This window comes from Lonchura striata, chromosome 7, assembly GCF_046129695.1.
Source record: "Lonchura striata isolate bLonStr1 chromosome 7, bLonStr1.mat, whole genome shotgun sequence".
Classification (NCBI taxonomy): Eukaryota; Metazoa; Chordata; class Aves; order Passeriformes; family Estrildidae; genus Lonchura; species Lonchura striata.
The window spans coordinates 18,008,813-18,032,573 of record NC_134609.1 but is presented as its reverse complement, the minus strand read 5'-3'; the positions used below and the strand labels follow the sequence as shown (position 1 = coordinate 18,032,573).

General features: G+C 34.4%; 1 protein-coding gene across 5 annotated transcripts in view; it reads left to right on the top strand.

The window, feature by feature from the left end:
• The window catches only part of KNDC1 (kinase non-catalytic C-lobe domain containing 1), a 57,246-nt gene that overhangs the window by 26,117 nt on the left and 7,368 nt on the right, over nucleotides 1-23,761 (top strand). For 2 of the 5 annotated variants that reach the window (XM_021536449.3, XM_077784646.1), the window contains exons 7-23: nucleotides 99-158; nucleotides 7,344-7,458; nucleotides 10,516-10,587; nucleotides 10,690-10,751; nucleotides 12,929-13,087; nucleotides 13,425-13,502; nucleotides 14,123-14,213; nucleotides 14,384-14,546; nucleotides 14,643-15,487; nucleotides 15,591-15,735; nucleotides 17,311-17,402; nucleotides 18,830-19,227; nucleotides 21,002-21,095; nucleotides 21,196-21,293; nucleotides 21,564-21,775; nucleotides 23,070-23,183; nucleotides 23,582-23,729. In XM_021536449.3, the coding sequence (XP_021392124.2) occupies nucleotides 99-158; nucleotides 7,344-7,458; nucleotides 10,516-10,587; nucleotides 10,690-10,751; nucleotides 12,929-13,087; nucleotides 13,425-13,502; nucleotides 14,123-14,213; nucleotides 14,384-14,546; nucleotides 14,643-15,487; nucleotides 15,591-15,735; nucleotides 17,311-17,402; nucleotides 18,830-19,227; nucleotides 21,002-21,095; nucleotides 21,196-21,293; nucleotides 21,564-21,775; nucleotides 23,070-23,183; nucleotides 23,582-23,729 (2,946 nt within the window). Of the gene's footprint in view, nucleotides 1-98; nucleotides 159-7,343; nucleotides 7,459-10,515; nucleotides 10,588-10,689; nucleotides 10,757-12,928; nucleotides 13,088-13,424; nucleotides 13,503-14,122; nucleotides 14,214-14,383; nucleotides 14,547-14,642; nucleotides 15,488-15,590; nucleotides 15,736-17,310; nucleotides 17,403-18,829; nucleotides 19,228-21,001; nucleotides 21,096-21,195; nucleotides 21,294-21,563; nucleotides 21,776-23,069; nucleotides 23,184-23,581; nucleotides 23,730-23,761 lie in introns of those variants that run through there. The other 3 variants (XM_021536450.3, XM_077784647.1, XM_021536451.3) reach the window with 2 other exon arrangements.

The window sequence follows — 23,761 nt, the reverse complement described above, 5'->3', positions numbered from 1 at the left end:
TAAAAATAAAGTCTTCATTATATAGTTGCTGTAGTCACTTATGTGGAGATGAGATGACTTAAATACTGTGTGATTTCTTTCCCCCTTCTTCCCTTTAGCATCCCAGAAAATGGAATTTTGCTAGTCTGCACACTTTAAGAGTTAATATTGGAAACATGGTAATCCTTTTTTCTTCTTAAATTAAAAATTAAAGTGCTACAGTGAAGTTTTGCTGTTGCAAAATTGACTTCCATTTTAATTTTTAAATTTTTTTACAAATGGAGTCTACTCGCTAGTGTGTTAGAGCAGCATTCCTTAATAACTGATTGCATTTGTAAAAGAACAACCAAAGCATACATGTTTATGTTACTGTCGATGCATAAATTCCACTAGCAAGCAGTGAGCCTCCCAGGTGCTTATGAAAATTGCAGAATTCCTGACTGTAAACCTGAGCTCACTGCAATCAGTGACAATATCCCATCAGCTTCAGGAGGCTAGAGTCCACATTATTTTTAATCTTCCATGTACATTTAAGTTTTTGGAAATTGTACATTTGCTATATTTGTTCTGTGTTCTTAAATTGTCGTCTCTGTTCGTTATGTATGTTTCACTATAGAATTTAAATATGTGCACAGTATGATGGATATGTTGTCTCATGCATTAAGTCTTTATCAATAGCCAAATACCAGAGGGAGAATCTGCCAGAGTTTGTTGATAGATAATTGTAATACGGTCTCTTATTTGCTCAAATTGCATCTCAGGGTGGACAAGTTTGGTCTCTGACTAGATGGTTTTCTTTTGTGCCACACTCAGAAGTGTAAACAATCCCCGTGGTTGGAGAGCTGCTGGCTAAAACTGCAGGATTGTTTATCCTTCTCCAGCTTGGTTACAGCAGGATAAAAATGAGCAGCACAAACTTCACACATTTTGTTTCCAGAAATTATTCTTAGGTGCGGACGTTGGGTTTTTTCCTCGCGTGTTTACTGGCATATCAGCCTTGCTCTCCTTGCCTACCAGCCCATGTTCCAGCCATCCCATACAGCGGCACTTAGGGTTATATTCACTCTCTGTCTGTCCTGCTTTTCACCTTGGCCAAGCACCTGCTTTGAAACACTCACCTAGAATTATCAGGTGCGTAAAGAGCCTTTGGTTCATCATAGGTAAAAGACTAGAGCAAACTGAAGAATCTGTCCTTTTTTCCCTTTTCTGTCTCTTCTCCCTCAACAGGTGTGCTTATTAAATTCATAGTTCAGGAGGATAGTAAATGTGGATAAGTACCATGTGGCATGTTTTTGCCTTCTGAGGGGCTTATTCACTGTATGCATATTGAATCCTTTATTTAGTTTTTAAACCCTGCAAATGTATTCTTCAGACTCTGAGAAATAATCCCTTTATTGTACACACATCCTTTTTTTTTTCTATTTCTGCCATCACTTATGAACATAAGTTGAGTGTAGTGATAGGGATTCTTTTTTAAGGAGCAAAAGATATTGAAATAAGACCTATATTCTGTCCTTACCAGATTACCAGGGCAAAAGTTTAAGTCTGGATGCATGAAGGTAGTTTTAGGAAAATAATCTTCCCCAGAATGATAGTTTAACAAAATTCTTCCATTAAATTAAAAGCTGTAGCAAATCTTATTTGTTTTTTTGCAGCAGTGCTTGAGACTGACACACAGAAAAGTAAGCCAAAATACATTCTCAAGTTATTCTGCCATTCTTTTTAAGTCTTCTTTTTCTTTAAATATTTCATCATCAATTTAAATAAAGTGTCCTTTCAGCCTGAACGAAATTTCATTCTTGCAGGCAAGTAAGCTCTTATTAACAGTGAGGTTATCCTGCTCGCACAGATCTCACAGAGCAATCACTGTGAATTAAAGAAGGTAACTCTTATTCCAGATACTCTAATAAGAAGTGTTGTAATACATAGCATCTGAAATGAAGACAGCAGGGTAGTGGTTCTTTGTTATATCAGAGGTTTATAGCTGTCTGTTCAATAGAAGAAATGCTTGATAGACTCACACTCTATATTCTCTTTTTTAGTAAATGATTCCAGCAGATGTTCAGGTCCTGCCACAGAAAAATGTGTGATTTAGAAAAATCTTTTTGGTCTTAAACAAATAAAGTAAACATAGTAAAAATCTTCATTAATTATTTAACTGCTGTAGAGAGGGGAAAAAAAAAAAACCTTTAAGTATATTAACACCTAGGCTTCTGAAATGGCTTCCTGAAATGCTGAATGTCTAGCCTCATAATCCTTTTTCTGAAGAAAAGTCATTCATAGTTAGGAGTTGTTGAACTGTATAGCAGACTTTATTGTGAGTCTTCTTAGGGAAATGCAGTGGGTTAATGTTTTCAACTTCTTTTTTCCTTTTAGAAAAGAGATTTTATTCCTCAGGCTTCCAAAATAGAGCAATTTTTGCCTGTGTGTTATCTCCTGACAACTGAAAAAAAAAAAAAAATTAACACTGTGCTATTCCTTACATGACAAAAGTACAACTGCTGTCTCTCTCTCAAGTTCCCAATTAGCCAGAATTTTACCAAATACCTTTTTTTTTTTTTTTTTTAAAGAAAGCCTAAGTTTCTTCATTTACTGCAAAAGCACAAATGTGAATCCCCAGCTAATGTGATCTCTGCCTTTTGGGGTAAATAGAAAACACCTCAGAGGATTTGCAGTGCTGCCATTTTCTGAGTTCTCTATAACAAATTGGCGTGATTGCAGCAAGTAGAGCTTTTAGAATGGTATCTCCAGCATTCCTTTCATGTTGTTTAGAGATGGTGCAATACCAGCCCCATCCGGTTGAAGATCAACCTTGTCTACTCTGGAGAACAGACAGTTTTTCTTGCCTGTCAGTACTTCTCCAGTGGACAATATTTTTCTAATACTCATACACTGCTTCTTATTGTTGTGTGCTTTACTGCTAGTAAGCATTACTAAAAATACTTGCTTGCTTTTGTCTGGCTACTGCAATGTATCTTGTGAGGGTTTTCCTAGTAATTTTTATATTTTTGCATGCCATAAATAAATATTTTTCACTTCAAGTTTGAGTGGGGATCTTTTATTTCTCTAACCAGTTTCATTCCAATCAGGTATGTCTCATCTCTAATCCTTTTAAATGTTTCTCTGTGATTTAAATGCTATGGTCTTTACTTGGGAAGGGTTAATGGAAACCTGGCAAATGCAAGTTTGTTTTCTGTTGGTCATTCATACCCTGTCAAGCATGAGAGAAGTGAAAAGCCATGTAGCTAGAGGCTGACACTTTAACAGTGGGAAAATAACATGAAGGAAAGAAAAGTTGTCAGTTCCCAGAATAATACTTGCTAAGAAAAGAATGATGAAAATCTTGCTTTGGCTATTTAAAACATGACAGCATTATGTTCATAAAAATAAATTATGTTTGCATAGTTGGAATGCTTTACTAATTTGGGGGTTACAGTCCTGGTACCAACAATTAAATAGACGATCTGTTAAATGATCTTTGCAGCACTGCAAAAAACCCATCACTTTTCAAAAAAGTGAGGTTTAAAATGCAATCTTTGGGCATAAACGGAAATGGCACCAGGATGTAGATATAGACAATAATGGCTCATTTGGCTTTTTTTGTATTTTCTGACAAAATTTCAATGCTGTGAAAAACATTTTCTTACTTTTAAAAATGGGTAATATAGTTTCTGTCATGAAAAGGTCTGCTTAGAACTTTAAAAAAATTTGGAAAGAGACATAGTATTTTGTTTGCTCTTTGGTGCAGTTTCACTGAAGATGATATATTAATGAATGTTTAATAGCATTAAATGTTAATGGTTTAAATGAAGTGGACTTACAAATGCTGAAGAGTCGTCTTGAGCTTGCTTTGCTAAAATATGTGGATAAGTAACTGCATGCTACAGATGGTTTGACTAAAAGCATTTAATCATATATTTTCCAGTACTTCGGATTTTTTTTTTCTTGGTGTTTGAGTAAGGATTTTATTTTTAAGTTTTAGGAAATAGTAATAGCCATGAATCAGAGACTTGCATATTAAAAACCAAAACAGCCAAACCTGAGACATCCCTAAATAAGGAGTTTTACACTTACATGTTTACTAAACCAAGGTTCAGTGGAGTTAGAATGTACATTGTGTTAAAATACCTCAGGTACCAGGAGCATTGTTTAAGGATTGAGGCTTAACTAAGAGTTGCCTCATAACCATAGGTTGAGAAGCATATTCTTTTTTTTCTTTGAAAACTATTTGAACCAGACTGCATGCATTTTTCACCACAAATGCAAATGTGTGATGAAACATGTCTTGTCACGTACCTTCACTACATGGGGTAACTTCTACAAGGTGTTAGAAGCATGAGTTAGAAGTCCCCAGCAGGTCTGAACCCTCAGTTTTCATCTGAAGTGTTCCACATTTCTCTTTCTGGTGGAGGAAGGTGGGAATTTGGAATAATTAGGACACTAGAAGAATGAACTTCTCAGGTATTTCAGGAATAAAATTAATATGGTCAAGGTGAGGAGAGATGTGAATTATATTAAGAGACAATAGCAGTGCGGGTATTTATTATATGACAGAAGATCAATTAGCACACAAATACCAGCTAACAATAATATATTTGAGGTTTCTTATTTATTTAGTATGATTGCCAGAGAAACAATGAGTGTATACATTTAAATAAAGTTCACCAAACTGTAACCAGACTGCATCCTTCTTTTTCCTGGCTCAGTTTGTTTTGGCCATCCCACAGATGGCAGTGATTCTCATTTATGCTAAGATTTGCTTTCCCTACATACCTTTTTCTTCCAAAATAGTGTTTTTCTGGTGCCTCTTCATCTGTTTTCTAATCTATTCTAATCTATCATTGACACTCCTGTTTTATCATAAACTTTTGCTGCAGCTCTTAGGATTTATTCCTACTCTCCTGCGGCCCTTGAATTTCTTTCTGTAATTTCTTTCTTACTCTAAAGAGTTTGGATATCCCAGAGGTGATGAGAAATACTTTGCAGCTTTTAGCAGTACAGTGGACTTCAGTCTCCAATTCACTGAGAGATTCTTCTTTCCCTGGCTAGCCATTCATCACCTTCTCCTGAAGTAAAAAGTGATTTGTATATGCAGTAAAGGAAGTCCATCTTTGTTCTCTGCCACTTTTAGAGTCTTTAAAGACACAAACTTCAAGAGGAGGGATTCTCTTAACAGAGAAACATGTGGCACTAGTGTGTACTTACTAGAAGAAAATTCCTAAATCCCAAAGCCTTCTTAATGTTTAACCAGTCTGAAATTTCTCTTGTGGTTTCTCTTCACGCTTGTCAGCTGTGCAGGGTTCATTTGAAGATTTGGGTGCTCCTTTCTTTGTAATGTGTCTTTGAGCAAAAACACTTGAGGCACGTGAGAACCACAGTGCTCTGGAGGGGGACACAGTGCTGCTCAGGGATAGTAATCTGAACAGTATGAAGCTCTGTCCTATATGCTTTCTAGACTAAGTCATTCTTTTGACTGTCAGTCCTTTTCCTTCTTGCTGTGTGATTGATGGCTTTTTATCAGACAGTTCAAGAGCTTACTTTTCTAGATACAGTAAAAGAACACATGGATGAAAGCATTTTGCACTCCAGGGTGTTGGTGATAAAAAATTGGAGAATGAAACTGAATCTTATCACCTGGCTTCAAATCTGTCTATGCTGAATTTACTAATTTTTGCAATGTGCCACAATGTAGGATAGAAGAATAATAATACGAAGTTCATTTTTATCTGTTGGAGGTAGGCAGAATATGAAACATTTTCAGTAAATCAAAAGGTGTGTTTCCTGACATATTTTGTTTAAAAAAAGTAGTTTATCTGGTTCACCTTCAAAGAATATTTAAACAATATGAGCCTAAAGTATTGTGTTCTTTGAGAAGGTCTTCTGGTTCAAATTTTTAACAAAATTTCAGCTACAGAAATTAATGGCGTTCTTTTCTCCATAGATTGCACTGAAGCTATTTCACTGAGCTTTATGAAATTCAATGCAGTAGTCAGCTCATTATGTATCTCATGGTAAAATCCAAAGAGCATCTCAGTAAAAGGATGAAAAATTGACTTTAGTAAATGACAGTGCTGAGGCTGATTTGTCAAAGTTAATGATGTAGTGCCATGGTGTGTGGGAGAGAGCCTTAGTCTATGCAGATTTTACAAATACTGATTGGGATATAAAGGTGTTTGCAAAAGCAACAAAACAGTTCAAAGGGTTTTTCGTTTGTCTCCTGTGCTTCAGTTATGTCTTTAGGGGTTTTTGGGTTGGTTTGGTTCATTTTTTATTTGATTGATTTTTGCTTCTTTGGGGTTTTTTTTTTGAGGGTGAAATGTTTTTTCTTTCCAGAGTTAATCCTGAATTACTTCTGGTAATTCTTTTCCCTACCATGGCCTGAAATTGACTCATTCAGGACTGCATATGTAATAGAAAATGTGCTGTGCTCTTTTTAAAAAGAGTTCTTTGGGTCTGCTCTCACTCAGAGGTTTCTGCCTACCGTGAACTTTTTAGTGTTCCTTTGGTAGATGAATGGAGATCATGAAGTGCAGCTGGTGTCAAGAGCTGGTACTAAAGATGGGCTTTTCCATTAGCAGGGTTTGATCAGGAAGGTGTGTGTGCACTACTATAAATCTCCAGTTCTTAGATTCACACTAACACACACTAACCCTCAAAAATAAAAAATCACAAAATGTAAAGTGTGTCTCTGAAGAGTAAGTTTCCATGGAGCAGTACCTTTGTCACATTAAGGTATTATGCCAGATATCAAAAGCTAAATTGGTAGTCAGAAAAACAAATGCTGTTACTACAAATTGAGCAGCCAGTGATTAAAAGGAAAACAATGTGCTGGGATTTCAAATAGACCTGTCGTTAATTCTGTCAATATTGTTAACATCTTTCACAGAAGAACAAGAAATATTGATGAAGTCTTTAAGGTAAGACGTGTAATGCAACTGCCAGGGTAAATCAGGTTTTGAATGAGGGACTGTTTTTGTTGATGGCAATCATTTGAATCTTTTATGTTTTTCAGTATAGGTGTTGTCCGTATAATTATGTAATTATGTTTCATCATAAAATATGTCTATTACACAATGGACATTCTAGGAGTCTTTTCTTAGTATGGTAAGAAAGACCTTCCAGATAGCTCACTTTTCTGAAGGAATTAAGAAACAATTAACTCATTTATGTGGTTAGCTGACTGTGCCATGCTTTTTAAATAACTAGTATTAATTCGTTACTGGTAAGTGCAATAAATATATTTTCTTGTTACTTTCTAACTTGAGTGTTTTTTATATTAGGATTTACTTTTCTGTTGTATTAGCTAATGTTTTTAAATTTGTGATAACTTTTATAACTTTCTTCATCCTCACTGTTTTTTTCAGTGGATCTCTCTAAAACTCCTGTTGTCCTGGTATGGTAGGCCTCTGAAAGACTATGAACTCTGGGCATTATGTCATGAGTGTTTATGTACTCTGCAGACTTGCATAGATTATCCAGGTATAGTCTTAATTATAATGAAGTATTTTGCCTAGATATTTATGTTCACTCTCTTAATAGTTCCTTTATTCTGTAGATTGAAAGGATCTAGACTTCCATTTTGTGTGCAGATATTTCTATTTTGATTTCCTTAAATTGTGACGAAACTCAGCTTGGAGTTTTCTTCCATATACAGCTGAATGTCTCATATATAGGTGGGGTTTTTTTCTTTATTCTGAATCTTGATGCCTTTCACAACAGAAATTAATCTTTGGCTTCAAGCAGTGAAAATTTTTAGACTTTTTGGGAATGGAGAATCTGTACTTCAACTTTTAAGAAAAACACTTGTGACTTGTATCAAGGAGGAAGAAATAAGTTTTACACACACACACACATATATATATATATATATACATATATATATGTAAAAACTTCCTCTTTTGCCTGGATTTCTTTGAGACAAATGATTCCTGACCTCTTTTCTGCAGTACAGGGCTTTGTCATTTTAAAGTACTCAGGATCTTGTTATGGAGTTAGTCCCTCCACATCTCCTATGCTTCAGTTTATAGACAAATTATCAGAAATAAACTTCTGAGAGAAGAAGAGGGAACTGTCCTTTGACAAAATCTGAATATGTTGTGTGCGACTCAGCAGACCATCCTAGATTTCCATGGACATTCTGGATGATAGTTTAATTTATACTAATGATAAACCTATGGCAGCTCTGATAAACAGAGCAGGAGTTTCCACCACCCTTTCTTTTCCTTGATTTAAAAAAATTGCTTTAAAGAGTATGGGCAGGGATGAGTTTGAAGCCTTTAAGTGAATATAAACAACTAGATAATAATGTAGAGAAAACCTACTGCATCTCTTTGGATTTCAGCTTCAGTTATTTTATTTTTATTATATAAAACTGCTTAAAATGAAATAAGCCATAAATTAAGATTCTGAGCACTTTAAGAATTGTTACCCATAAAACTAAGTTTTTAATATACCTTGTAACAGAAGGATTATTTCAGCCTGATTGTATATTCCTTATGTTTCTGAAGGTTTCAGATAACAGCATATAATGGCTCAGATTCTAAAGTAATACACTTAGCCAGCCTCTGTTACTGCTCTCTTAAGAATGCATGTCTTAAAATATTAAAAATTGTCATCTGAACCTTATGTAGTCTGTAGAAGGGAACATAATGATACAAACCACCAGATGGAAGACAGTTTACTTAAAAATTCTGTATTTCATAAATAAAGCTACCTAGAAGTTGAATATTGGTTTCAGATTTAGAATGGTTCATGGTTCTGCAAGAGGAGTCTCTGCCTTTTCTGAGGGGAATGGTGCATTGTGGAAAGGTTTTTAGTGTGTGCCTATGCACACATGTGAAGTTCTCTCAACGCTCCTTTTGAATAATACGTACTAAAGGTGAAGCTGATACATATTTTGAATATATCTTGTAAAAACATCCTTTGTCTTGACAGTGGTAGAGTGAGACTGATAGCTGATAAGCCATAGTTAAATATATGAAGCTGGATTATTTTTTATTTATTCCCATAGACAGCCTTTCCTTCCAAATCCTTCCTTGATTACTTTTATCATTATCCTAAGCAGGAATTACCTGGCTGAGAAAATATATCCCAAAGCTAGCCTCTTCTTCATATATTTGTTAATTCAACTCTGCTACAGAAATTGTTTGTAACCTCCACTGGGACTTAATTCCTCTCCTCTTATCAGAGGATGTTGCTTACATGTTGCTCGTGGGTAATTCAGGGAGCCCAGGTGAGGAGTCTTAGGTTGTACTGAACAAGCTGAAATCTGGTTTGTGTGAGCAGGGCCAGGGGTATTTCCTGCCAAACTGACAAAGACAAGTGAGCGTGAAGCTGCCTCTGCAGCTTAGAAATAACCAGCAAAGGTTCTCATTTGGGAAATCTTTGCTTTTCAAGACATACTTCAGGTCTAACTTAAATATTATTGAAGGTAGTAGACAAGCCTTTATGTTAAGCAGTGAATAATTTAATTCTAGATGTGGTTTGTACAGGTAACTAAAAAAAGGAAAAGTGTTACTGCCTTTTTTTCTAACTTTTTCCTTTTAGACCTCTTCAGTTAATTATTTATTAACAAATTAATATTTGTGTGTCTTGTAGACATCTTTAATATCTTATTTCATAGTTAACACATTTAATGTTTTAATCTCTTACTCAGTTTAAGAATCTATTCTTCAAGTACTTAGTTTTAAATAAGAAAACTGCACTTGATGGTCTAGAAATAGAGGACTACAATTGGACTGCAAGAGGACTACTTACTGGCTAGTTGGCTTAATATATTAAAACACATTAAGTTAAAATGTCCTTTGAAGTTAGCAAACAGACACAGTTTTGCCACAAGATTTTCAACACCAAATTTATATTATATGATCTCATTGCCTTAATGTCACGTTTTTGAAGACCTCAGATAATTTAAAGTAGTTTTAGAAATCCATTATTTCTTTTTTAACAATGGAAAATTTCATGGCCTTCCAAATACTGATCTATGTAACATTTCTTCACTGAGAAATTGTAATTAAAGCTATTTATGAAAAACTGGACTGCGTATCCTGTTGCACCCAGAGGAGTTTTGGATCTGGCCATGTGTATGTCAGCTTTCTCCAGATGATGACCCTCTATTTTTGTGGGGTTGAAGGAGAAGAGAAGAGATACTTAAATTCTTAGATAAAATGGCCATCTTTTATTGGTACCTAGTGAGAAGACTAGAGTATATCTACCTATTATATTTATTTATTTTTGTTTTGTGTCTTTCTTGACCTTCCTTTTCAGTGCTGGGTATAAAGAGAATAAACTTCCAATTTCTTGTCTTTGTTCTGCAGAAATTGCTTTGGGTAATTACACAGCTATTGTCTCTTTATTGGCTTGTGTCTGTTCTAGCATAAATGTTATTTAAAGCTTCATTTATTTTAGGGTAATTTCTGACACTGTAAATTCTTTGTTAAAATTGTTTACTTTTATTAGTGCTAAATAGCTATAAGAACAGATAGTTATTATGCCTTGCCCTTTTGTGGGTTTTTTTTTTTTTTTTTTTTTTTGCAGTGGTCTTATGTTTGGACTCTGTGCTGATTAACTGCCATGGAAGGATCCTCTTTGCTGCTCCAAAAGCTGAAGGTAAAATAAGAGATTGCATGTTCAGCTTTTATTTCTTTTCAGGGGAAGTGGAGAAGAAAGCTATCATCTTACCTTTTGTTTCTGATTTCTTTTCTTGTTTAGAATCTTGTGATGTATTTTATTTAGCTCCTGAAATTGAAGAAGAGGATGTGGATACTGAGAAGGTAATGTGATAGGTTATGTAGATTGCTTTGTATTTTATCAAAGGACAGTTTTATCCCTCTGCTAGTTGGAGAAGAAAGCTAAACTCTTCTAAGATTGTGTTAATATTTATCTTTTTGCCCAACGTTTCTTGGTTGTCTGTGGGACATTTTTTGATATATTGATCTCTCATTAAATCAGTTGGTTCTATAGTTTCTCCTTCCAGAATTCTTGGAGTAACTGCCAAAAATCTGCTATTCAATGGTTTTCCATAAGACTTAATTATTTTCAGTTTTTTAGCAGTAAGACAGGCTTTTAAGTAATTTTTCTGCATTCTGAAGGTCACAGTAAGATCATTAACTTAGACGATCTGGGCAAAAGCCCAAACATTATTCACACGTAGAAGACTGGATAAAAATATCATTATCAGTATGTTTTTTCTTTGGAAACATTATGGATTATGTCTTTTTCCAATACAGTTTTCTTAGAGCTTTTTCCTGTAGATAAAAACCATAAGGAGCTTTTAGAGCAAAGATAATAAAAATGTCAAATAGCAGGTGAATGTGTCTCCACTGCAACTACTTTTGAATTGCAAACTGTACCACAGTGATCTTAAAAGTCAAGGGAACAGAATTTACAGTACCTTTCTGTTATGTAACAAGAAAAGAGGTTAGCTAATATATACCTTGTGTCACATGAGTTCTTTGGAATTAGACATAGTAATCATGAATCAAAAAATAAAAGCTCATAAAAGTCTACTAAAAAAATCAAATTTTGTGTAAAGCTATCTGTAAGTAGAAAATATTTTTATATCTTTCCTAAATTTCTTAAACTGATCCAATGGGCAGGTTTTTCAAAGGCTTCAGAAGCTTAGACTAACCCTGAAATATAATACAGCAGTTTCACCAGACAGTAGAAATTAATAATCCTAAAGCCTTTATACTTTGTTTTCTTTAGAATATCATAAGCAATGTGTTTTCTTGTTTTTCTACAACAATTATTCTATTACATATAGAATAAGCTGATGGGTTTTTTTTTCCTTTTTCCTGATGGCTGTATAACTTTCTAGTTATGAACATTCAGTTCAGTTTATAGTATGGGAATGAAGACGATGTAGTGTCAGTCACAGTAATGGTAAAAAGAACTTTCTCTGAAGGTTCTGATGACTTGGATGGCAACTTTTTCCTAAATAAATTTAGAGTAATCTTGGAGTTCTAAACCTAAGGGGAAGAAAATTATTTTTTGTTTTGATTTAGCTGCTTTCTCCATTTCAGGTGTTTTTGTACCCATTAGTAGCTTTTGTTCAATTGTTCAAATGGAACTATTCAGAAGATTATTTTGTTTATAATGAACTTGTTATGTTTTGTTCATTGCTGTTCACTTTGCTCAAAAGAATGCCAGAAAACATTGTTTTATGAGAACACATTATTTTCTGCTGTGCTTAGGGTTTTGTCCATTGAACTTTTGTAATATCTTTCAGAGGCAATGTAAAGTAGTGCTTTAAATGTCTTAAAATTGCATTTATAGTACATGCTAACATATGAAAACTAAGCATTAAGTGCACTAAATCTGACTCTGAAAATTGTAATTCTTCAAATGAAACAAGAAAGCTGGTAAAGACCAAGAACTTTTCAAGTTCCCTCATTGGGGCAACTTCAATTGGTCTAGCTGCAGGTAGCACAATAATTGCTAAAATAAATATGCAGAGCCTCATTCTTCTGACAGGTGTAATCTTCTCTGTAAAATATGACTTGTGCTGACTAGTGTGTAATCACTTGTGCCACTTACTTGCTGAATTATCATGACCTTTTTTAAGTAAATTGCAGCTGGCCACATTTTATGGTAGAACTCTGAAGCTTTCAGCAATCTTTTTACATGGGAAAGGAATTCTTCAAAATGGTTCTAAAATACTTCTTTCCTAGGTGAAGAATAAGACAATTAATGTCTATTACCCTAGCAGTAGAAAAATAGCTGCTGTTTTTGGCCCTGCATGCGTAACAACCAGATTTTGAAGTGGACTGGAATTTTCATCAGCACCCACAAAAAGCCAAATGTAATCTGTACATTAAAATCTCTAATATTATTTTTTTCTTTTTGGCAGGAAATGGGAATTTTTTTATAATTTGCTGGAATTGTTTTTTAAGTGGAGGCTTTTTTTAGTCTGTTTAAATCTTTCTTATGTCTTACATTATACCAATAGGTCTTTGTTTATGGTGTTGCTGCAGTTCTGTGGATGGCTGCAAAATACAGTGTTCCACTGAGTCACAAAGTAGTATTGCCAAGAAAATTTAAAAAACTACTTCTGGATATGGCAAGAAAAAACCCTGAAGAAAGACCTTCTCTAACTGCTGCAATTAAGGTTACTAGATTTAGTTGTGTCTAAAGTCTCATTTCAGTGTTTTAACATCAAAATAATAACTTAATACTTGTAATAGACTGATACCTAATTAAATCATAACCAGTCACTTTGAGTTTTGTTTTTAAAGTTACCTCCTTAGAGACACAGAGGAACATGGTTTTAATTTATATTGGAATTATCAAGGTACTTGGACAAGGTTCATAAGACTTCCTAAACTTAGATTACTGTTTATATTACTACATAATTGACTATTTATCTTGACTTTGTCCTTGTCCAAGAATACCTCACTTGATTGAAAACTTATCTACTGACTGAAAATTACAATATTTTTTTTTAGACATGCAGTCATTATTTACTTGAACAAGGTATAAACAGCAAAAATATCTTGACATTATTGGGTAAACCCATCTTTAAGGTAAGAGTGCCACCTTTCTTTAATTTTGTATATTTTTTCAATTAATTCTGTAAATGTATCCCACTAAGATTTTGTTGCCTGCAAGTGTAGCTAGATTTTGGGTTTGGTTTTGTTGGTGCGATTTTTTTGGTTGTTTTGTTTTGGTCTTTTGAAATGTATTTTCAAGTAGTCTGTAAGTATTGCCTTTTCCTAGTTCTTGCTGCTGGAGTGATCACTCCACAGATTGTGATGCTCTGACTCCACAATCTATATGGGTGAAGAACAAGTAACTAATTTCATAATCTCTTTTTATTTACCACACCACAGAAGAAATTAATATATAATTATTGGGTTCTGTTTGTGTTTCAAATATGTTTATATAATGCATACAGGATTCAGTCAATCCATGAAACTGAGTTTATTCAAAACTTTGAGTGCCAACTTATCAAGATTTCTAAACAGTTCTACCAGTCCTTAGACTTCTTTATGTAATTTTTTTAATTCCTCACCTTGGCATGATTAGGTTATTGCAATATTCAAGGTGTATATGAGGATTGGGATTTTTTAAAATAATGTGCTGAGCAAAATTTGAAAAAGAAAATGCTAATAACATCAATTTGGGCTTCAATGTTTATTGTTAGGCTGTTGAGGAAGAAGTCTTGTCTCAAGATCACATCGCTTTTAAATTTAAAAATGAAAAATATGAAATGGACACTTCAGAGTCAAGTCTAGGTAAGCAGTCAGGTTCTGACATGTTTACTCTGGTTTAATATTCTCTAGTTCAGTTCTCCACATAAGATTTTCTCAGTCCAATATGCAATTGTTTTTCTATCTAAATTGATTGTTACTTACTTTACATTTATATTTTACATATTTATCATCTTTCTTGTTTTTGCTTTTAGGATTTGTGCCTTTTACCAGTGAAAGTAAACTTGTTGCAGTTAAAGGACCAGTACCATGCCAGATTTCACTTAATTGTGAGAAAGCAACATTACCTGTGGCATTCACCTCTCCTGCAACTCACTTTAAGCCTATTATTTTGCAACAAGATGCAAATATAACAAAGTTAGTATATCCTAAAGCAGAATAAGTTAAAGGTTAAACATGATTGTTAAATCTAGTTGAATTTTCCTTTAAAAAAATCTTTGTGTTTTTTTTCAGAGAGGTTCAAACACCAGTTTCTGCCCAATGCAAGAAAGAGACAAGGAAAGAAAAACATATGGACCACAACAAATCAGTGTATATAGGAGACTCCAAAAACTGTGGTATTGAGGATACAGGTGTTGTTGAAACTGTACCTGAAACACCTGAGTGTGATTTACAAGTTCCAAGCCACTCATTCCAGATGTCTTCAGAAGAGCAAAACTCAGGCAATATGTTTGCTTCTACAGTTACATTGCCATCACCATCTGATTCCTCACAGGCTCTGCAAGAGAAAAGCATTTCATCTGAAGATCCCTCCAGCTCTTTAGCTTGTCCTACATCTCCTAATTTTCTTCATATAAATAACATCATTCTCAAACAGGACTCAGAAAAAAGAGTTCTGACATTTGTACCAGTACATTTGGCTGTATCAGAGCAAATACCACATAAGCCTCTTCACTCAAGAATTGCTTATGATTGCTATCACAGTTTGCCAGTGCTACTTTCCAGTACTATTGCAAGCTATAAAATGAGCATGCAAGCAGAAAATGATGCCTCCCTTTACAATGTGCAAAGTCATGAGACTACTAATACAGAGAACCAGTCTGATAAAAGTAGCCCAATTATTCAAACCGACTGCCAAGAAATAGAGTGTGCTACCAGCATAGACAATTTTTTCACTGAACAAGAGCACACACCATGTACTTCAGTGAGTAAAGACAGCTATAATTTCTTCAGTGATGAAGTCCTGCCCCATCAGAATACAACAAGTGACACTTTACTACAGGAAGTGATTCATCTTATACAAGAGGAGTTTGCATTTGATGGTTATTTAGAGAATGGAGCTGAAGTTTTTGATATGGGTATGTCCATTTTCTTCTGTATGTTATTATCATTGATTTGTAAGAATATTGCTATTAATTTTTTTCTCCCTCATTTGTTTCTGTTCTTTTTATTTTAAACAAGGTAACTTCATTTTAAACTTAAAGGGAATTAAGTTTGGTATGTTCTCTGATAGAATTTGTGAGAAGTTTTGTGACCTCTACTGGGATGAAAAGTTACTGGAGAATCTCTATCAGGTAGTAAATAGAGGAAGATCTTCACATTTATGGTAGGTGGTTTTCAACTTTGACCTTATATTCCTTATATTTGAATTTAATGTTTTTATCCCTACTTTGTAGAAGCAGGAAAGAATACACGTTTTCTCTTCAGGTATTCATACTTCCTGTAAACTGATCATTTCACAATTTGAGGTTTTTCAAAGCTTTCTCCATGGCAAATAGTGCTTAATCGTTCAGTCAAAACTATTTTCTACCACCCTTTTCTGTAACTCCATCTTAGGATAGCTAAATAATGGAAACCCAATTCTGATAAATTAATGGAATCCCAGTTAATAAATTAATGGAAACTCAAACCTGATCTATTGATGGAGAGCTTCATAGTCTTGTTATAAGGAGACTGTTTAGTTAGAAGTATATTGTTCTTATTGTTCTTTGTGTTTATTCTGTTTGGTATTAGTTCTTTATACATCATGTGTTCTAATCACACCCAAGAAAAAGGAAATTAATTAAGCTTTGCTAGAAATTATTCATTTAACTGGTTTATTTATTCCTCCTAGCAGTGTTTTGTAAGTAGCCTGTTAGGTGACAAAAACCAGCTAAATTTATTTCTCATTTTTCTTATTTAATTTTCACTGACATGTGTATCTACCTGAAAAACAATTTTTAAATTCTTATTTTACTGCAGCCTCCAAATGTAGCACACTTTTGTAGAAGTGTCTTGCTGAAGACTGTTGAAAAATGTGATCAGTTTATGTCAAAGTTAATTTGGGGGTTTATGGAACTACAAATTTCAAGTTTTGACAAAGAAGCTTAGTAGATACAGTTTAGAAAAACTTCATTGTTGAAAAGTGTATAATCCTTACAGAAAATTTCAGAGATAATAGATTATGACCTCCAAATACCCAACCTTGTTATGCTGGCCTGTTTCCCATTTGAGTTTGGATTTTTAAGGAGATAGTGAAAATTGGTTGGTAGTTAGGCCCTTAGTTCCCCAAAATTCAGTGATATGCTAAGACAAACCTGAGCTGTTGCACCTGAATTACTGAGATGTATGAAGGGTTATCCTGTGTATGAACTTTTGTTACAAAGTAGTTTTTGACAGTGAGAGATCATAATTTATTATCCAGAGAAAAATGCAGGTCTAGCTTTTACATCACATGCAAGCCCTGTCTTAAAATGTCTCTCAGACACTGCTTACTTAACATCAGTTTGACAAAGACTATAGCAGTTTTTCAAGTGTTAGCTTCTTTGACTTGAGATTATGATTATGATTCTAACTAGGGATGACTTAGAGTCAATTTTATCCAGAGGCTGACTCCTGAGTGAAAAACCCACTACAGTAACTCTGCAGTTATGCATTCTGTCTGTGTGTGCTCTGATCCTTTGTGTTGGAGTTTTGCCAAATGCTGTACAGGAAAGTCTCTATCTTATTGTGCTTGAATAACCATCTGAACATGTTTTTCCTTGTAAAATAACTGCAGCTGAACATGAAAACTTTAGGAATTAGATACAAGCTATGAAGTTTTTTATGTGCATGATATAGTCACTTGTAAGATTTTATTTTACTGATGTAAATATAAAAGTATAGGAAATATTAATTTTTCCTAGTCTCCTTGTGTTTGCAGCATCACTGAGACAGATGAAGCAAAATGCGACAATACATTCCAAGATGTGAAGAAACCTGAAAGCTTTTTGGCAAGCAGTGATCAGACAGAGGGTGAGAAGAAACTTCATGTTTCTAGATCTTTGTGAGTGCTGGGAATCTATCAGTGACAGAAGCTTTGAGACACTTTGCTTGTGTCTTCAGGAAGGCACTCTCCTTTAACAGTTACAGACATTTTCATTTGAATCTGAGCATTATCAATGCCTTAAAGACATAAATATCTTTTCTATAAAGCTTACATATGACCCAGTGTTATTTTGTGGGATGTCATTTACTTTTACTTACTTTTATTTAAACAGATGTCTCTGTTGAAAACCCTAAGGATGGTAACTGCTATGTGTGGTTTTCTTGTGTTCTAGTGTTTACTATAGAAGTGAATTGTTTATTTATACTGCTTCAGTTTGGGTTTTACATTTCTCCTGACAGACTTTGAGATTGAAAGTTTACAAAATAGCTATCTTTCAGTAACGAAACTTAAAACTGAGCTGAGACTGGTGAATCCTAATATTATAACAAAACCATTACCCTTTCTAGGCTTGGTGCCTTGATGGACAGCTTCTATTTGGTTGCTGTTTTATCAGTGTGAGGTTTTTTTCAAGGTAGTTCATCCAAATTTCAGCATTTAAACTTGGTTACTTCTTTGTTTAGAGCAAAGTGAAAATGTGTGTGATTTACAGAAGGGCTTATACACTTGTATCGTGCATTTTTATAGCAAAACATAAATTTGTAATTTTTCACTTGGCTGCTGTTGTTCAATATTACAGTTTTCCATTTTGGCCCAGAATGATTGCAAATGTAGAGCCAGGCTTTACCATGGAGTGTGTGATTTTTTTGCACCAGGAAATTAACTTTGTTTGACTCCAAGGTGGCGTATCTAAGCCCTGGAGGGTTGCTCAAGTGAAAAGGGAGACTTCTGGCATGTATAAATGCTCCTGTCAACATTACACCAACCTTTGACTGTCATCTCAGTCCCTGAAGGCTGGTAGAGTAGTTGTTACAACTGAAAAAAGTTCCATCATAACTCGAGTCCTGTAGGAGTAGAAAGTTTAACATCTATTGGCTATATCAAGTATTCTTGCCCTCTCTGTATGGAATGAAAAGATTCAAGACTTACAGATGGAAAAAAAACTTAAAAGCTAAACATTTTACCAGTGTGTGCTTAGGTCTGACATATTTAAATACTGTTTTAAAGTTTCTCAGTGTTATTTAAATCCTTGTTGCATATGCATGGAAAATACTTTGTGCTTTTCAGAAATTTATTGTTTAACTATTGCTTAATAGTTCTGAAATGTTTTTAACGTTTATCATTTCACACTGTGTAGTTGAAAAAAAAATGTAAAGTCACAATAAGCATCTAAACCCACTGTTAGAGCATTTGGATAGTCTCATAATACTGTTTTGTATATGTCATGTTTAAGTTCAATAAAGCATGCATTACAGCACATGACCATTATTTCTTTTCCCCTACATACCTTCTTTAGGAAAAGAGGAAGCAGACTTTGATGTGAAGGCTGAGCCTGTGATAAAAACATCATTAGTTGAAATGGATCTTGATGAGTCACCTTTGGATAATATCAAAAATGAATTGACTCTGCAGAGTACAATCCCCATAGCAAAAGAGCAACAGTATTTGCAAAGCAACAGCTGTGGTCCAGGCTTTGCAGAAAAAAATGCAAGTTCAGAGGAACAGGCCATGATAAAGACAGCTAGGAACAGTTACCTGGCATCTCCCAATCTCCCTGACTTTTGTGGCTGTAGTCCTGGTTGGAGCAGTGCATTTTATGGAGCTGAATGTTTTGATTCAGAAGTTCATAGTTACTTGAAAAACCTTGGAAAGCAGAAATCAAGTGAGTTACAAAATATAGATGCTAAAAAAGTGGTAAGTACATTGATTTTAAATCATTAAGATACATCTTGCTGGGTAAAGTGTGATAAAATTTGTTCTGTTAACGTGAGTCAAAACACCATTTATTTTTTTCAATATTGACTCTTAAGCAGTTTGAAATCCTCAGGATTTGTCATGTCTTAGCAATAAATCACAGGAGTGGCATAGCATTCCAAAATAAAGTGCAGTGACACAAATGTGCAATCACCAATCTACAACCCTTTTCTGTTCTTAAAGTTAACTGGAAAAGCACTGTCTGGCCTTTGCACCAACCCCATGGTGGTGGTACTGTAGAAAAGAGCTAAGAATGACTGTGACTGGAGCACATCACAGTCATAGATCTTCATCAAAACTTTTTATACTCTAGACCTGAGTCAGAAAATGTTGTGGAATAGACAGGGAATTTGCCTCTGACTTCAATGCTTCTCATCCCAGATTTTTTAGGGGACAAACTGCTTTGTCCTTCTGATTCTCTTTCTGTTTACATAGTCTCTTAAGCACCTTGATTTTGTTTTAATTGATGAAGCAAAAGTAGATCTTAAAGTAAAAGCGAGCAACTTCCACTTAGAATCTGTGCTTTCCTTGTTCTCTATGTAATGCCTTTGTGGGGGTACCTTTTAAAATCCAGGGGACTTTTATGACTCTATGCTAATGAACTATATTGTTAAACCTCCTGAGCTTTTCTGAAAAACGGTGACAGGTTTTTCTTAAACTCAAATTATTTTCTAGCAAGTCCATCCCATTAAAGCTAACCTATTTACCAATCTGTTGTTTGGTATGTTAGCTCTGAGCTGTGTGTTTTCTGATCACTCTGCTTGTGGGAGTTGTCTGCTACATTCCATGAACTCACTGCATTTAAAATGCTGTTTCATGTAACTGGGTCACTGGTAGTTAACTTAGGACCCAAGTGCAAAAGTCACCTCTTTTATAAAGCACAACACACATCATGTTTGTTGTTTCATAATAAATCAGAAGCTGAACCCGAAGTGGATGGCCCATTTTTACTGGCTGGTAAAATAAGGAAACCTTTGATATGCAAACAATTATAAATGTAAATGTTTACTTTTGAATTTATATATTTTAAGGGGCCTGATAATCTTTCATTTCTACTCATTGCTTAAGTTACATAATTCTATAGAAATTTAATTTTTTTCAACTTCTTAAAATACATAAATAGAAAATATGAAAATTGAACTTTGAAATTTATATGTCCTTTATTTCTAGAGCAGCTCTCTTGTCTCCCTTCTGACCTGGTTGTATAATATCATGTACTTACACTTGTTTTGAAGTCATTGATTTCAGTCAGACTTTCAGTTCTTGCTGCAAATATAGTCAGCTGTTTAGAGTGTTTCTAGGGCCTGCACTAAATTCAGACCATACAAATCTTAATTCTGGGTTACTTCTGATTTTAAGTTTTAAAAATGCTCTTGAAAACAACCAGATAAATGCAATTATAACTAAAGGCATATTTATTGTGAACAAATTCAGACAAACTTCCACACAGCCTGATCATACACAAATCTGCTCCAGTTCTTAATTTGTAGAACTGTGACATCACTAAGGCTTTTCTGGAAACAGGTAACTTCTACTGTATCTTGCCTGTAAACACAGATATGAAAGATAGTTTTTCATTGTTAATAACATATTCTTGTCTGTTCGGATGTTCTTTCTTCTTCATACAAAATAATTATCCTCTAAAACTTCACGTTTGTACTAGAACTGCCTTCTGCTAACAATTCTGATCAGAATCCTATTTCTTTTTAAACAGGAACTAGAACAATTGCTAATGATGGAGACAAAAAATTACAGAAAGACCATAAAGTTTTACCAGAAACTATTGCAGAAAGAAAGAAGGAGGAAAGGTAAGATTACAGCAACTTGCCAGTAATAAAATGGCTGCAAGGACCTGCTCTGTAAATCTGAATCACTGATGTTCTTATGCCATGCATTTTAAATCTAAAGGTCCTGAAACTAAATCTATGCTGCCCAAACTGAGAGGACAGCTACAGGAGATGAAATCAAAAGTGCAGTTTCTTGAACTGGTAAAGAAATATGTGCAGGCAAGTCAGACTTTATTTCACTTGTGCTTCCTTTGTCATTTCATTACTGCATCAGTGTAACTGGCTGCTCAGATCACTATGTGAAATTTGAAATAGTTTGTGTCAAATTGCCAAATTAAGTAAGATCCAAAAGAATTATTAAAGGTAATTTCTACTAGTATTACTTGAAAAAAGATTGTATAAATGCAATTTATCTTTAAATTGATTGCATTTTGTGTGAATTTTCCTCTTTAATTTCTTGTTTTATCATGGCCTTGCTTCTTTGAGCAGATGATGTATGCAGAGCAGTGGGGTGTGGAATCCTGTGTGCTTCCTACAGTCATTCACAATGGGAAAGCTGACACCGTGGACATGGCACCTATGGATGAATCATCATTGCTGCTTTACTATAACACAGAGAAACAGCAGTGTCACAATCAAAACGGAGTGAGAGTTCTGCAGGCTGGAACACCACTTGGCTTGATGGCTTATTTATATTCTAGGTATAGTCTATTTTACACGTAAATTGGGACTGGGTTGAAGCATAGCTGCTAAATCAAGAAAAACTTGCCTCTGTGACAAATCCTAGTTACTCAACATTTAATAACTTCTCCTCTCTTCTATCAAGTTTGTGTTATTTCTGTGATCACTCAGTTACAGAAATGGAGATGAAAATGTCAGAAGATTGGCTGGCTTTCATTAAAAGTATTTAGTAATAAATAAAAAAAATAGCAACTTTGAACTTTTTATCTTTTACTTATTTGAGGTTTGCTCTGGTAGTTGCCGTGGAATCAAGACTTTATGTTACTGCCAGCAGTGCAACAATTCTTCAAATAAGCATATAATCATATAATTTGGTAATTCTTATTAATAAGGTCTGGGTATGAAAATGTTTAGGTTCAATTCTACAGATTATTGCCCCAAGAATCAGTCCTTGGCACTGATCAAGATGCAGGCTTATCTCAGGGTTTAAAGGGGGACAGAGGTGTCCCTCAACTCCAGTGAGGGCAGTGTTGTTTTAAGGTACCTAAGCTGATATAGTGTGAAGGATGGAAATTGCCAGAGGCTCCATCAGACTTGTGCCACTGTAGAGGGAGCAACTTCCTCCCAGTTACTTCTCCCAGTTCATCCTGACTCTTGAGACATAGTTACACTGAGTGCTGCTTTTCCTGGTAGTTAATATTTTGCACAAAGTGAAGGAAATGTTTTGGAATTGGACTTTCCATATTCATCAAACTCAAACTTCCATGGTCACCTGTAGGCCAATAGGGAGAAAAGACAATTTACCTGTGTTAAGACCTTGAGACTGTGTGTGTGTATAAAAAATAAAATGCCCTAATTTTTAGTATGTGTATAATAAGTGTATTCTGTTGTTAAAGTAACTACTCTAATTAGAGCTACAGGAAATATTTTCTTGCTTAATGTATCTACTTCTTATGCTGTTATTATAATAAAAATGCTTTAAAGCAGCATCAAGTTAGATGATAGAAAAAAAAAAAAAAAGAAAATGTAATAGTTCTTCCATACTATTTAGATTGCAATATGTCTTAATAATGGAAATGTCAAAGTGGTTACTCACAAAATTTAAAGTAGAGAAACTCTTTATAAAACAAATTATGCTTTCAAGGTTAGCAATCACAGTATTTGATGTGTAAAAATAATTTTTAAAAGAACCAAGGTTTTATGAAGAGTTTGAGAATTTAAAATGCCTATTCATGATATTTTGAGGATTATTTTGCTGTTGCTATACTTGAAGATGTGTTCTGGCTTGTCTGAAGTTTTTCTTGTGCTTTACAGAAATGCCTTTTTAGAAGGTTATGTGCAGCAGTTTCTTTATACATTTCGTTATTTCTGCACACAAGAAGAATTTTTGCAGTTTCTTCTTGATAGAATCAGCAGCACTTTATCCAGGTACAGTAAATTCCCATTAAAAACATTATCAAAACACAATTGAGTTTCCTCCCAATAACAAATAGCTGTTTCTCAAAAGTCCTGCTTAATTAAAATGAATTTTTATGTTTGTTTTTGTAAGATTCTCTTAAGAAGTGAGAGCAAAATGAGAGCAAGAGCTGCATCTGACAATGTGCTTACTTCTCAGTTCTGCTTCTCACTTTTACCAGTTATCCACTAATGGGTAGTAATTACAACCTCAGCTTTGTTTCTATAGAGCCGTGGATTCTAGAGACATGAAATTTAGGAATTTAAGATACTACACTAAATACCAAATAAAACTTGTGGGTTTTGTCAGTGCTTATTTTTAAATTTGAATTGGATATCAATTTTGTAAAGTTTCTTTTTCTTCTCACCAGTGCAAGCCTGGATCCTTCCACATCCCTTACCAAAATATGTAACCGCAGTTTCTACATCCTGCAGGCATGGATTGAAGACTGTTACAGTGTAGACTTTGCAACAAACACTGATCTTCTGGGTACCCTAAAAGAATTTATTTCTTCCAAGGTAATCCAGAATTTCAGTAGATCCTTTAGGAA